The 13,421-nt window shown below is 35.2% G+C and overlaps 1 protein-coding gene across 2 annotated transcripts in view; it reads right to left on the bottom strand.

Annotated features, from left to right (window-relative positions):
- LOC109850896 (syntaxin-132-like) overlaps positions 308–13,421 on the bottom strand; it is a 16,988-nt gene continuing 3,874 nt past the window's right edge. The window contains exons 4-13 of one of the 2 annotated variants that reach the window (XM_020420984.1): positions 11,850–11,898; positions 11,641–11,729; positions 11,475–11,548; positions 2,495–2,537; positions 2,359–2,419; positions 2,248–2,273; positions 2,095–2,163; positions 1,895–1,975; positions 1,728–1,793; positions 308–653 (exon numbers count right to left, since the gene is read on the bottom strand). In XM_020420984.1, coding sequence (XP_020276573.1) covers positions 486–653; positions 1,728–1,793; positions 1,895–1,975; positions 2,095–2,163; positions 2,248–2,273; positions 2,359–2,419; positions 2,495–2,537; positions 11,475–11,548; positions 11,641–11,729; positions 11,850–11,898 — 726 coding nt within the window. In that variant the 3' untranslated portion in view covers positions 308–485. Of the gene's footprint in view, positions 654–1,727; positions 1,794–1,894; positions 1,985–2,094; positions 2,164–2,247; positions 2,274–2,358; positions 2,420–2,494; positions 2,538–11,474; positions 11,549–11,640; positions 11,730–11,849; positions 11,899–13,421 lie in introns of those variants that run through there. The other variant, XR_002249609.1, reaches the window with a different exon arrangement.

The raw sequence follows: 13,421 nt of genomic DNA, 5'->3' as shown, positions 1-13,421 counted from the left end.
TGATAAGGATGCTGAAATAAGCTTTTGAGTTAATTTTGCATCATTTCGCCTTGTACACTTCTTCTAACTATATTCACATGTACTATATCATCTCAAATAACTATCAGTACCAAATAAGAGTTTATTATTACTCAAACAAAAGATATTATACGGATTATGTCCTAACAACCACAACTAGTAGTCATGTAGAATAGATTTATTTCAAACTTACTCCACCTCAGAACATTTGATGTTTTGGAACTAGTTTCAGAAATAAATGAATTCTTACAAGCGCACTCCAGAGTAACATTATGACAATTTATGTTACTAAAGAAGAAGAAAATAACAGCAGATGATGGAAAAGAAGATGTACAGATTATAATAGAGTGGTTAATGTTACATCATTAGTATATGACACAGATGAAGTGTGAAGAATGTTTCAACACAAATAGAGAGAGAATAACAGCATAATGCATTGGTTTCCATGCTCCTTTGGCATCTCCTGGCTAAGAATCTTTCGAACTCTTTTTCAAAAGAGGAATAAGGACAATGATTAAGATGACAAGCAAGAGGATTATGGCGCAGCAGGTCCATTTTCTCGTGTTCTTCTGAATCTTCTTCGCTTGTTGTAGTTGTACCGCTGCCGTCTGAACATGATCGACTGAGCTGGTCACCTGAGGGAGAATAAGTAAACTCTTATGGAGCCATTAAGTATGATATTTTCCCTTTCTTAGGATATGTATCTACTACATTTTCTCTTGTTTTAAAGTTTTCCTTTCTTGGGCTTTCTATAGTCCATTCATTTCTGATTAGAGTAAACTACACATAACCCTCCTCATCTATACCTTCAGTTGCCCTTAAACCCCATCAACTCATTTATTAGCACTAAGCCCCCCCACCCCCAAAAAGGTGGTTATGTGCAATTTACCCTACTAAAATCCTTACGCTATAAAACCTGGTTCTAATATGAGGGGAAAATGACTTCCTCTAAGATAGTAATGTTTTATTTATGGGTTTGTCTACAATGTGGCCTAAGGGCACATGTTAAGAAGCATTAAATGCTCTAGAGCACATGTTAAGAAGCATTAAATGCTCTTAAGCTATCACCGTTATCATAGACAAACGTGTAAAGTTTAATAGTTTTGATTTTTTTTCCCCGCTAAAATTGATAAGGAAAATGATTTAAGGACCCAAAATATGGGACCAAGGGAGGGGACAGGTGATGTGTCCCCTCCCTATTGCATAATGAGTTGGCCATGCTAAAATTGATAAGGAAAATGATTTAAGGACCCAAAATATGGGACCAAGGGAGGGGACAGGTGATGTGTCCCATCCCTATTGCATAATGAGTTGGCATGGCCAACTCATTATGCAATAGGGAGGGGACACATCACCTGTCCCCTCCCTTGGTCCTATATTTTGGGTCCCCGTAGCAGCACTCAATTGATAATTCCAGTCTCCTACACGCAACAAATTAATGTATTTTTTATTATTAAAGATAAAACAAAACCATTAAATATATGCACATTCTTCTACAATAGTGGAAGTCACTGGGAACCATTAATAATTGGTTCTTAATATGTGCCCTAAGGGCACACTATAGAGAACCCCTTTATTATAGTTGAGCAAACAAAATACAATTATACAATCTTGCACACAGGACTGGACAGTGTTCGCTAACCTCCCTAATATATTAACTATTGGATATTAACTACTCCAATAGAATAAATCGAGTAAATATACTGAACCTGTGTTTCAATATCATCCAACATCTCTCCTTGTGCATCAACGACCACTGCCATATCCATGAACATCTGTGCAAGGATTTATCACTAGTATCATTCGTCAAGAAGAAGAAAGTATAAATGTAATTGGACATATAAACAGGAAATAACTTAATTGAAGAATATTATACTTGCTGAAGTTCAAGAAGCTTCTTCTCTAGCTCAAGGACGGTACTTCGTCGCTCTTGAATCTCTGCCACTGTATCCACAATCTACACAAACTGCACATTGAGTTTTTTATTTTTTATTATTTTATTTATTTTTTATTTTTTTATTTATTTTTGGGAAATGGTATCAGTTTGAATCAGATAGTCAGTTGGAGTATGTCTACCTGTCCTCGACCAATTGCATTAGCAAAGATCTTTTCACTGTTTCCAGTCTCAATCAAGTGATCTATTGTCTGCTCCATAAACATGAACGCTAGTTTTTCAATCATAAATAAAATGGGAATTAAAGTGAATTTTATACTGGAAGACTATCTTACTTCTTCGTCAGGATGTGTTCCCGTTACTGCAAGAATGAAAAAGAGAAGACTATCATAGGTGAATTATATTTGATATGCAGTATACAATATATGATATTGACGTTAGGATACCTGTGAAAACTCTTCTCTCTACTACCTCACGATACTCGTCCTGGATATTTTGTCTCAAAATCTACGAGGAGATCAAGGAAAAATAAGTTTGGCAGCAAGATTGTTTCTGATGAGTGTATGAGCTGAAATTATTTACCTGAAACTCAGACATTCTCTCTTTTAACCTCTTCCTCAGTGCCCTGCAGCATGAAAAGTACATCATAGCAACAAAACAGCATTAGAATTTTAGGATTTGGAGGAGAGCAATTAGGTTGTGACTAGAGTAGTGATAGGTGGAAAAACTGCTTCGGAAATATTAAGGGCATTAAGATTTGAGTAGGATTTGGAGGAGAGCAATTCGGTTGTGACTAGAGTAGTGATAGGTGGAAAAACTGCTTCGGAAATATTTAAGGGTGGGAGATTATTTGCCTCGTCACTGAAAACATAGTAATAACAATCAAATAAGGTCTAAATAAATGAATGAGAATGTGGTTCCACTTGACTCTTAACTTATATTGTAACTCATAATACTCAGCAAAATAGTATTAACCACCAATTCTTGATGTAGAACACACCGCAGATATATTCATGGAGAAACTGGATCATCAAAAGCCCAAATGCGGACCCGGAAGAGGAAAATGACTTGCAACGAAGAAACGGTCATATCCCCCAAACCGTACGTCGAAATTGGACGAATTGTATATGAAAATCACATATTTTTTCAAGACGGAGTCAACCAAATCTACGCATTGGTTTAATGTCGTCTGTTTCGCGAAAGTCCTTTCAAATTGAGAGATATTAGAGTTTTTGTCAGTTTTTTACTATTTTATGTAATGTTTTATGAGGCTGTTCTGATTAGGAAACAAATCCAATTTGATTCCAATTTTGATCAATTTTTTTCCTTAATCATAGAGAGTTTTTTAGAAAGAGTTTTGTTATTTTTATTTATGGTAAAGTTCGGATTCTAGTAGGAGTCTTGTTTATTTTTTTATTTAAGCAAAAGATTGTTAGCCTTACAGGCATAACTTTTTATTAATAAATTTTCCACTTTATTACATTTTCTTCTTGGATTCGAAGTTCTTCGTGACTTTGAAAATTATTCTTTGTGGATTCAAAGAGCAACTCTTGGTAGATTCTGAGGTTTATTACTTTCGCAAAGTGTTAATTAGTATCAAAGCCCTGTTTCTCCGGTCGAATGCAGGCGATGAAGCCCCTACTTCCCGAATTGAGTTCGATGAGTTGAAGACCAATGTCAATCAGATTAAGACTACCATATAACGACTTGTATAGTCAATAGTGTCTGAACACCGTAAGAGTTTAAAATCGTGTTGATGGTTGCCAATGACGTGATTTGACTCCACAGGATAAATTCAACAGCGACAGGAACAACTATAAAGCCCTATGCAGCAGTTATGATCACTAAAACCGTTAATGATGGGACAACTATGATACTGGAGGGTTCAAGATGAAGATGGATCTGTCATCTTTCAACGGGCAACTCTATATCGAAGAATTTTTCGATTGGATTGCAGGGGTGGAGAGGTTTTTTAAGTATATGGAGATCCCAGATGAGCAGAAGGCCAAATTGGTGGCCTACTGACTTAAAGGTGGAGCATCTACTTGGTGGGAATCAGTGTGCACGAATTGATCCTGACAACGGAAGTTGAAACTCAATAAGTGAGAGAAGATGAAGAAGTTGAAAGCTCGTTTCCTGCCTAGTGACTACGAACAAGTCTTGTTCAGACAACACTAGAATTGCAAATAAGGTGAAAGAATAGTTATTGAGTACACACAAGAGTTTACTGACTGTTCTCCTATAATAATTTGAACGAGAACAAAGCCCCACAGATATCTCGTTACATCAGCGCAAGGTTTTAAATATCGGATGTTGGGTTCATGTCGGACGGCTGAAATCCATATCGGATAGCGAAAATCGGGGATATATCGGGGGACATGGACTAAATATCGGATTAACATATCGGGTGATGCACATATGTATAATATCATGTCCTAAAAGTAATCAACTGCTCAGAAAGCGTACAAGGGGTGATAATTTCACTTCTCAATTGCTTGGGAGTTTCTAATTTCAATTTAATTTCAGCAGCAACTTGGTACGAATTCAAGAAAGGCCATAGGGATGGCAAAATGGACCCAAAACCAATTGCCCACCCATAACCACCCGCCAAATGAACCATCCAAACCCACCCATTTAGTTAAATGGGTCATAAATGGGTGGGTATAGTTTCTATTAAAGATAAATGGGTTATTAATGGGCGGGTTATTACCCACCCATTTGCCTGTTTAGATGGATATTGTTTTAAAAACACCATCAACGCTTCAACAATTACAAAACTTATTTTTAAAAGATAAAAATTATAGAAAACACTTAAAATGACTAACAACCCCTTAAAAATTTGAGATTTGCAAAAAACACCCTCAAAGTTTAAAATATTGTAAAAACGCCCTCAAAAGTTAAAAATTATAAAAAACTATCAAAATTTTCTAACCTCACAGAAGACACATGAAATTTAAAAATTACCAACAACCCCCTGGAATTTTATAATTTGTAAAAAATACCCTTAAAAGTTATAGAAAATGAGAAAAACACGCTCAAAGTTTAAAATATTGTAAAAACGCCCTCAAAAGTTAAAAATTATAAAAAACTATCAAAATTTTCTAACATCACAAATGACACATGAAATTAAAAAATTACCAACAGCCCCCTGAAATTTTATAATTTGCAAAAAATACCCTTAAAAGTTATAGAAAATGAGAAAAACACACTCAAGACTTCAAAATTACCAAACAATCTTAGAGTTTTCTAAACTTGCAAATGACATGAAATCTAAAATTTTTAATAGTCCCCTATAAATTTAAAATTTGTAATTAACACCCTCAAAGTTTTAAATTTTTAGAAAAACACCCTCCATAGTTTAGAATTACAAAACCATCCTGAAATTTAAAAACCTACAAATGACACATGAAATCCAAAAATTACTAGCAGCCCACTGTAAATTTATAATTTACAAAAAACACTCTCAAAGTTTAAAAATTGCAAAAAACACCCTCAAGAGTTCAAAACTACAAAACAATCTTAGAACTTTCTAAACTTGCAAATAACACATGAAATCTAAAAAAATTCGGTAGTCCCCTATAAATATCAAATTTGCAAATAACACCCTCAAACTTTTAAAAATTACAAAAAACAATTTATTCTTACTGATGATACTTTATTCTTCAGAAAAGTTAAGTAGCTTCATGATTTTAGATGGTTTGGTTGACCATATTGACAAGGTCAATATTCTTGTTAACAAATCTTGATAAGGAAATATTCAAGTGCAATATTAATTAAGATCAATTAAAAAGGCTAGAATTCTATTACAGATAATTAATTAAATATTCTATGTTATTAGGTGATAATATGAATAATAGAATATAGATAATTGATATCATCTTATCTATAGTGTCTCTTACAGTTTTGTTACTTTTTTATCAAGTGTTATCTTTATGTGATTACCACCTAGTACAACTTTACCCGTGGTATACGGTTGAAGGGCATTAACAGAGCATATATTTATCAAGTAGGGGCATTAGCAGACTTTACCCGTGGTATACGGTTGAAGGGCATTAACAGAGCATATATTTATCAAGTAGGGGCATTAGCAGACATATTTGTTTGCAGCTCTGGTCTCTCAATTTGAAAATGCACGCGTATGCCTTAGATTTACAAAAAATCAGATCATGGATCATAGGTTAATTTCGAGCTCTAATATTGCCAAATAATGGAACCTAATATAATATCGAGGGGTTACTATTAGAAATCGTGAACTGAAATTTACACATTTTCAACATTTTAACGTGAATCAAACTTAGCTAGTGGCAGCTTATCATTTTTTTCCTCTTTTTTGGGAAACCATATACTTTAATTTTGCAGAAAAACCCTTAAAAAATTGCAAAAACCCCCCTGAATGTTTACAGAAAACCCCCTGAAAGTTTGCAAAAAACCCCCCCTAAAACTTTGCAAAAAAACCCCTGAAAGTTTGTAAAAAACCCCCTAAAGGTTTGCAGAACCCGAAAGTTTGCAGAAAACCCCCTAAAGGTTTGCAGAACCCCCCCTGAAAGTTTGCAGAAACCCCCCTAAAAGTTTACAAAAAAACCCCTGAAAGTTTGCAGAAAACCCCCTGAAAGTTTGCAAAAAACCCCTGAAAGTTTACAAAAAACACCCTGAAGGTGTGCAAAACCCCCCTAAAAATTTACAGAAAACCCCCTGAAAGTTTACAGAAAACCCCCTGAAAGTTTACAAAAAATACCCTGAAGGTTTGCAGAAAACCCCCTAAAAGTTTACCAAAACCTCATGTAAGTCTGCAAAAAACCCCCTAAAAGTTTACCAAAACCCCTTGCAAGTTTGCAAAAAAAACCCTGAAAATTGCAAGTAGATCCCGAAAACTTACATATATAAAAGTATCATAACTAAATGGATTATTGGGTTACCCATGAACCACCCATTTAGTAAAAACTTACATATATAAAAGTATCATAACTAAATGGATTATTGGGTTACCCATGAACCACCCATTTAGTAAATGGGTGGATGAGAACCAACCCATTTAGCAAGTGCTAAATGGGTCATAAATGGTTAAGTGGTCATAAATGTACCCACCCATTTATGACCCAACCAAAACCCAACCAAAACCATCCATTTGCCATCCCTAAGGGAGGGAACAGACATTAAGGAGTGTCAACTGTTAAGTATCTCACTCTCTCCTATGCATTAGCATTTAAATTTGTTGCATTTCAAATTTATAATTCAATTACTAACTTGAAACTAATTTTATTTGACAGGGCAAAACTAAAAAGAAGGGGAAAATTAAAAAGATTCAAGGGGAAAACTGAAAAGAATGTGAAAATTAAAAAGATTCAAGGGGAAAACTGAAAAGAAGGTGTCTTTACAACAGACATATTTGGCAGACACAGTTAGTCTATCCGAAAAGGTGGAGTGACAACTTGCACAAAACAATCGAGGATTATGGGCAGCTTCAAAGGGTTCGCGCATGAATTATAATCGTGGCGGAAACAAGCAATCCCATTTTATCCCTGATCAAGATTCTACAGCTAAGAAGGGTACATGATAGACAACAGCAATTGTAAAGAAAGCTACACTAGAAAATAAGGCTACACCAGCGAATCCATATGCCAAATCAAATCCAATCAAGTACTATAGATGCGGTCAACTTGGTCATCGAACCAATCAGTGCTCTAAAAGAAATACTACGAATGTGGTGGACCATGCTGAGGAGGATGCAGATCAAGATGACATTGAAGACTATGGAAACGAGGAGGTTGAGTATCTTGATGATGGGGACCAACTTTCATGTATAGTGCGGCGAATGTTACCAACTCTAAAGACAGAAGAACCGTCTCAAAGATATAATATCTTCTGCACGAGGTGCACCGTGAGACAAAATACTTGTAATGTTATCACTGATAACACCATCAGTGAGAATATTATCACTCAGCGTATGATGGAGAAATTAGGCTTGAAGACATAAATACCCCGCTTCCTACAAGATCGGTTGGATTCGTAAGGGTAATGACGTGCAGGTCGAAAAGGTGTGTCGAGTGCCTTTTTCCATTGGTTGTAATTATGTTGATGATGTGGTGTGATATGGTTGAGATGGATGCTTGTCATATGCTACAAGGCAGGCCATGAAAATTTGATGTTAATGCCATGTACAGGGGGAAAGACAATGTTTATATAGACATCGAGTTGTGCTCGTGTCTCTTACAGAGAAGGGGCCGGCCAAGACAAATAGTGCTGAAAAGAATATCTTTTTTATTGTTGATAATAAAGATTTTATAAAATATTTAAAACGATCTAAAGAGATTTATGATCTTGTCATATCCAAAAAAGAGGATTCTGCCCCCACTAAAAATCACCTAAAGTACAAACCCTCTTACAACAGTTTGATACGGTTATATCTGAAGAACTTACTGAGTTACCGATGCTTCGAGACGTCCAACATCAAATCAACTTCATCCCTAGGTCACGCTTACCAATTCTAACATACTATCAGATAAGCCTGAAGGAAGGGGAGATCTTGCATAAACAAGTAGACAATCTCATCCAAAAAGGCTTTATATAAGCTAGCATGAGTCCGTGTATTGTAGCCGCATTTATGGTCCCAAAAAAGAACAGAGAGTGGTGCATGTGTATGGATAATAGCGCTATCAATAAGATTACGGTGAAATATCGGTTTCCTATCCATCACCTAGAAGACATGCTGGATATATTATCAGGATCAAAAAGTATTCTCCAGAATTAATCTCAAGAGTGGTTATCATGATATTCGCATTAGAGAAGAATATGAGTGGAAAACTGCTTTCAAGATAAAAAAACGGCCTATATGAATAGTTGGTCATGCCTTTTGGCCTATATGTGGACAATTTTCATGCGGTTGATGAATCAAATATTAAAACCCTTTATCGGTAAATTCGTTATAATTTATTTCGATGATATTTTGATTTATAGCCAAAATGAGTCCATGCATCTAGATAACTTGAAGGAGGCACTAACAACTTTGCAGGAGAACAATCTGTACATCAATCTGAAGAAGTACAACTTCATGAGGCTTTATAGTCAGTGCAGAGGACATCCATGTTGATGAAAAAAGTGCACGCTATTCGAGATTGGCTCAAGCTGAATACTATTAGCGAAGTTCATAGTTTTTATGGTCTAGCGACCTTCTATAGGAGATTTGTCAGAAATTTTAGTAGCATCGTTACGCCTATCACCGAGTGCATGAAAAATACATATTTAATTGGGGGGAGATGCAGATTGTAGCTTTGCACTAATCAAGGAGAAGTTGTCCACACCACCCGTGCTCACACTTCCCAGACTTTAAAAAGATGTTCGAGGTTAATTGTGATGCAGTAGAATAAGGTTGTAGTAATAATTTAATACTTTGTTGGTAACTTTGTAGAATAAGGTTGCAAATGCATTCAGTCGGACGGCTGCTTTGTTGGTAACTTTGTAGGCATAAGTGATTGGATTTAAACACCTAAAGGAACTCTATACAAATAATGAAGACTTCAAGGAGGCTCGGAACAACTATCTGAAGAATTAGTCAGCAAGAAGTTTTTATATCCAGGATAGTTATTTGTTTCATGGAGATTAGATATGTATAGCGCAAAGTTCACTAAGAGAGCAGATCATACGAGACCTTCATGGTGGCGGGTTAGGAGGACATCTGGAGCGTGATAAGACAATTGCTTTCATTAAGAGATACTACTGGACTCAGCTGACGAAGAAGACAGAAAAATACGTGCGGTGTTGTCTAGTTTGTTAAGTTACCACGGGATAAGCCCAAAATACCAGACTATATACACCTTTACCTGTTCCTGATATGTCGTGGCATGATATCTCAATGGACTTTGTATTGTATCTCTCTAGAACTCAATGAGGTATGGATTCTATTGTTATTGTGGTTGACAGATTTTCAAAGATGGCATACTTTATTCCATATAAGAAGACAGCAGATACTAGTAACATTACCAACCTTTTCTTTTAGGAGATGGTACACCTTCATAAAGTGTTAAAGTCTATCATCTTTGATCGTGACTCCAAGTTCTTACGTCACTTTTGGAGGACATTGTAGCAACAATTTAATACTTCACTGAAATTCAGTACTACTTACCACCCTCAAACAAACCGCCAAACTGAAGTGGTTGATCGCACTCTTGATAACCTTCTCAGATCCATTTCTGACGATCATCCAAAACAGTGGGATCTTGGTTTGGTGCATACTGAGTTTGTTTATAACTATATAGAGGGTTGAACTACAGACAGGTTCCCTTTGTGAGGAGGCCTTCGAACCATTATCTTGATCTAGTTCCACTACCTAAGCTCTCGGGTCAGAGTGTTGTTGCAGATCATATGGATGAAAGGATACGAGCTATTCAATAGGAAGTGAAAGAGCAAATAGAGAAGTTTAATGCTAAATATATAGTGAATGCTAATCAACACATGGTGAAGAAAGTATTTGAGGAAGGAGATATGGTGATGGTGTTTCTATGAAAAGAGCACTTTTCAGTGGGAACATACAACAAGCTGAAGAATAAAAAGTTTGGTCCATACAAAATATTGAAGAAGATTAGCGATAATGGTTATGTCGTTGACGTTCCTGAAGATTTGACCATTTCTTTTGGTTTCAATGTTGCAGATTTGTTTGAGTATTACTCACTAGAAGGCTCAACTTTTCATGTGAATTATAAGCTCGGGATTGAGCTCTTTTCAAGAAGGGGAGATTGATGTCGAACATATTGTGGAAATATTCATAGAGAATCCGGACCGTCAGAAGCCCAAAAGCGGATCTGAAAGAGGAAAATGACTTGCAACGAAGAACGAGTCATATCTTCCAAACCGTACATCGAATTAAACAAATTATATATGAAAATCGTGTATTTTTTCGAGACGGAGTCAACCGAACATATTGATGTTCGGTTTGCTACCGTCCATTTTACGAAATTCCATCCGGATTGAGAGATATAAGAGATATTGTAATTTTTTTACTATTTTAGGTAATGTTTTAAGAGGTTTTGATTAGGAAACAAATCCAATTTGATTTCAAATTTGACCAATTTTTTTCCTCAATCATAGGGAGTTTTTTTAGAAAGAGTTTTGTTATTTCTATTTTTGATAAGTTCTGGTCTTAGTAGGAGTCTTGTTTATTTTCTATTTAAACAGATGATTGTAAGCTCTAGAGCCATAACTTTTCATCAATAAACTTTCCTATTTATCATATTTTCTACTTGGATTCGAAGTTCTTCATGGATTTCAAGATCATTCTTTGTGGATTCAAAGAACAACCCAGTTAGTGGATTCCGAGGTTTATTACATTTGCGCTGCGTTAATGTTTTTGTGAAGCTTTCTTTAACTTTGGGTTATGCCCTATAACTTACTCCCTTTCGATGCGAAAATGGTGAGATAGTGATGTTGAGGCTGATCATGACTAATGATTCAATCTAACACATTATCACATCTGCTATAGACTAGAGCAAGACTCTAAACATGAACTTTATGTGACAATTTAAATGGGCAGTAGTAACCTAGTTATGCAGTCAAGTAGTAACTTACTTACGCAGTCATTAATGCTCTAGACCTATCAACACCCGTCCCTTTCTCACATCCTGGTTTCTTCCTGTTGGCAATATTCTGTAGACAAAAAAAATAGCTAGTATGAGAATACTGACATATTTTAATAGCACATATAATGATGAATGAATTTTATTTGGTGGTGGACATACATCCCTGTCAAGTGCTTCGAGGCTTGCTTTAATTTTAAGAGCGATTTTTGAAACTTCCTCGATATCCTGCTCCATCCGTTGCTTAATTGCTGAAACAAAAGAAGAAATCCATTTAAATGTTCTTCTGTTAACCTACTTACATTAAAATAATATTACATTTTATGACCACTTAAATGGGACATCTACATAAGCTTAAGTTCTATTTGTACCTTTCATGGCCGAGGACATTGTTGCCTGTTTGGTTTCTTCTTTTGCAGCCTACCAACAAGCAATAGGAAGTTGTTAGTTGTTATGAAAATATCAAAGCAATGTTGTGTAGCTTGTTTATGGTTCAGTCTACTAACATGACAATGCAACACAATACATATACATGTACTCACACTCATATGTACATGCATAAGCATGCACTCATGCATGTGAAGAGGCATGCAGGTACATATATGTACATACACTGATACACATACATAAAATTGCACTTGCACAAAAGTACACATGCATATGCGAGATAGTAAACCTATGTTAGGGATTTCCACGGTCGAGTTTGATATCCTTCGACATGCATTTCCATCAAAAACCTAAAGCATCACAAAAGACTGCTTGAGATCTAAAGTTCTAAACAACAAGAACACAGATATGCGAGGCAATTGACCTATGTGAGAGATATCATGGTTGAGTTTGATGCCCTCAGTCATAAATTTTCATTTAGATATTTTGAAAATCAGATTTAATTAATTCTATCCATGTAAATTCTTTTTTTCCTATTCCTTTTTTAAAATGCGAGGATACCTCCTTGTTGAATACGTTAACTTTTGCCATCTCTCTCAATTGGTTTAATTCCTAAACCCGCTTTTATATACTTTGATCATCTTTTTAATATCATGTGCCCATCTTAACATTTTCAATCTTTTACTATGTTCAATGACGGGTTTCTTTCCATATTAGTACATCAAATCTTCCATATTTAAAATTACTCTCCCAAATCTTGCATATTTGAAATTAGTCCCATAACTCTTCATATTTTGAAATTTGTCCCTCAAATCTTCAAAGTATTTTGAAATATATACACACACATCATATTTTCATATAATTCTCTTTGCTTTTCAAGAAGAATAGGGAAATGGTGTTTCAATTTCCATGAAGTTTGCATTTAATATCATGAAATACATTTATATTTTCATGTGGTCTTATTTTATAAAGTTCTAAATTAAGAATTAAATAAGTGAAATGGATTTTTTATGTTCACAAACTTTTGCAATTATTTTATCAACATGATAGTAAAATTGCTTCATCTCTTCTTATTATGGCTTGAAATAAGTTAAATGATATAATTTATAGTGTATTGCTAATTTGTCAAGTCTTTAAAAAGATTATAATCTGTAGTTTGTGGTTATGGAAAAATAAACTACAATGCGCCTTGCAATGCGGGATGACAATGAAGCGTCCTGCAGTATCACCGAATTTCAAAGAGACTCTATATAGTTCTATTTATTGTGAATAGACCCTTGTAGTTCTACTTGGTGTGAATAGACCCCAGTGAAATTTTTTTACTCTTAAAATTGTTAAAAATATTTGAGGTGGATAGACCCCTTAAAGTTCTATTGATGAGGAATGAGGATAGACATCCAATTGCTAGTTTCTTTTTTGACTTGTAAAAGAGTTGAAAAAGTTTATCAAAGGGGCATGTTCACAGTTGAGCCAATACTACCGAGGGTCCATTCACAACAAATAAAACTATAGGAGCTCTATTTACAATTAGGTGATACTACAGGGGTCTGTTTGCA

This window comes from Asparagus officinalis, chromosome 1, assembly GCF_001876935.1.
Source record: "Asparagus officinalis chromosome 1, Aspof.V1, whole genome shotgun sequence".
NCBI lineage: Eukaryota > Viridiplantae > Streptophyta > Magnoliopsida > Asparagales > Asparagaceae > Asparagus > Asparagus officinalis.
Note: the sequence above shows the minus strand (reverse complement) of the source record. Positions and strands in the feature narration are given on the sequence as shown.